Below are 2,500 nucleotides of genomic sequence, written 5' to 3'. Positions count from 1 at the left end.
CAGACAGACCCACACACACACACACGCACAGACCCACACACACACACACAGATAGACCCACACACACACACACACACACACACACACACACACACCCCCCTCCCCCCCCCACACACACACACACACACACACACACACACACACACACACACACACAGTCACCTCTCTGATGAGCTCCTTCCTGACTTTGGTCTCGTTGTAGAGTTGTGGTAACACAGAGTCCAGCAGCTCCCGGATCAGACTGGGCTTATTATGGGCTGCAGAGTTAAACGTTACCAGGGCAACGCGACGCACGTTCAGGTCGGGATCCTCCAGAGTCTTCAGGAAGTCACCTGGGAGGAGATGGACCAATCAGAGACCAGAATGGAACAAGCATTACGTCACCACACATTGAAAAATAAATAAATAATATAGGGGAAGGTGGGGTGATTTGTGCAACTTTTTACTCAAAGTGATTTTAAAGTGAGGCCTTGACAGTTATGTCTCCAACTCAAATATGTACATATATTTCAGGATGTTGTGCATCCCTGGCAATAAAAACTTTGGATCTGGAATAAACTGTTTAAGAAATATAGCTTTCGGAAAAAAAGTTGTCTTTGTCATTGTGTCACAATGACAAAGTCACCATCATCATCTTTCTGGCCATCTGAACTCTCATCAGTGGTGTCGTTAAGTGGAATTGAGATGTCACTCTCTTCTGAGCTACTGTAGACAATCACTTTCTTTTGGTGACCAGCGTATACAGCCATGCCACTGGCACAACTCTCAGAAATGTACTTTGCACTAGTTGCTCCGTGCTTGTGGAACCAACTGCCACCTGACAAATGTGATTCCCCCTACATTTCTGCCTTTAAATCAAGGCTCAAAACCCATATGTACACCCTGGTGTTTCCTCCCCATTAACTATCTTACCTCTGCACTACTATCTGTGTTTATGTGGATGTATGGGCTTTACGTCTTTTATTTTGGTTATTGTTATTGTACCTTCATTGTTTACCTACTGAATGCACTATGTACAGCACTTTGGACAGTGCAAACTGTCATAAATGTGCTTTTATAAATACATTTTACTTACTTACTTACTTATAACTCACCCAGGCCCTTGCGCACAAATCACCCCATCCCCAGAATTTTGGATAATAGGCATGATGCAGCAATTTAGGGTTGACATTGTGCTAACTATATAGACTCAAAGTGTAGCATACCAAAGCACTAAACATGTGTCAAATGTTTTCAAACGTGTCTATAATTGTTCAGACACAATAATCAAAAAACCTTGATCATGGAAATTTTACTTTGAAAGGCAAAACACAGTTTTTTGAGCTTAAATGTGCTTATATCTTATTCCTTGTGTCTCCCTTCTTTACAGGATGAGTCAAATGGATGGCTCTTCTTAAATATGTGGTCACATTTCCAATTTCTTCCACGGTTTTCTAGAAACAAGGGGTTTTGCATCTTCCAAAATGCACAAATCACCCCACCTTCCCCTATATATTTTACAAAATAAAATAAAATAAATCGAGAAATACATTTTGAATTAATTAAAAACACATGTAATATATATTTATATAAACACATAAAACATTAAATAAACAAATTTAAAAATGTATTTAAATAAAAATAAAACTGAAAAAATAAAATAAAAATAATACTATATTTTTTTAAAGGAGAAATACAATAAAATGATTAAAAACACAAGATATACAGTATCTCACAAAAGTGAGTACACCCCTCACATTTCTTCACATTTTTCTTTATATCTTTCCATGGGACAACACTGAATAAATGACACTTTGATACAATATAAAGTAGTCAGTGTACAGCTTGTATAACAGTGTAAATTTACTGTCCCCTCAAAATAACTCGACACACAGCCATTAATGTCTAAACTGCTGGCAACAAAAGTGAGTACACCCCTTAGAAAAAAAATACAAATTGAGCCCAAAGTGTAAATATTTTGTGTGGCCACCATTATTTTCCAGCACTGCCTTAACCCTCTTGGGCATGTAGTTCACTAGAGCTTCACAGGTTGCAACTGGAACCCTCTTCCACCCATTTATGACAGCATCACAGAGCTGGTGGATATTAAAGACCTTGCGCTCCTCCACCTTCCGTTTGAGGATGCCCCAAAGATGCTCAATAGGGTTTAGGTCTGGAGACATGCTTGGCCAGGCCATAACCTTTACCCTCAGCTTTTTTAGCAAGCCACTGGTCGTCTTGGAGGTGTGTTTGGGGTCGTTATCATGTTGCAATACCACCCTGCGGCCCAGTTTACGAAGGTTGAGTGCACATGGTCAGCGTCGTACACAGAGGTTGGCTTTGGAAAATAGACGTATGAGTGCTGCCAGCATTGCTGAAGGGCTTGAAGGGGTGGGGGGTCAACCTGTCAGTGCTCAGACCATACGCCGCACTCTGCATCATACTGGTCTGCATGGCTGTCATCCCAGAAGGAAGCCTATTCTAAAGATGATGCACAAGAAACCCCACAAAAAGTTTGCTG

The 2,500-nt window shown here is 40.6% G+C and overlaps 1 protein-coding gene and 1 long non-coding RNA gene across 2 annotated transcripts in view; both read right to left on the bottom strand.

Annotated features, from left to right (window-relative positions):
• LOC307268410 overlaps positions 1-2,500 on the bottom strand; it is a 205,138-nt gene that overhangs the window by 167,831 nt on the left and 34,807 nt on the right. The gene's annotated exons all lie outside the window — the stretch shown is intronic.
• cand1 (cullin-associated and neddylation-dissociated 1) overlaps positions 1-2,500 on the bottom strand; it is a gene marked incomplete at its 5' end in the record, with an annotated part of 8,673 nt that overhangs the window by 3,922 nt on the left and 2,251 nt on the right. The window contains one exon of the mRNA XM_080051223.1: positions 163-332. Coding sequence (XP_079907349.1) covers positions 163-332 — 170 coding nt within the window. The remainder of the gene's footprint in view (positions 1-162; positions 333-2,500) is intronic.

The sequence above is a fragment of the Ammodytes marinus genome (genome assembly GCF_949987685.1).
Source record: "Ammodytes marinus genome assembly, chromosome: 22".
Classification (NCBI taxonomy): Eukaryota; Metazoa; Chordata; class Actinopteri; order Uranoscopiformes; family Ammodytidae; genus Ammodytes; species Ammodytes marinus.
Note: the sequence above shows the minus strand (reverse complement) of the source record. Positions and strands in the feature narration are given on the sequence as shown.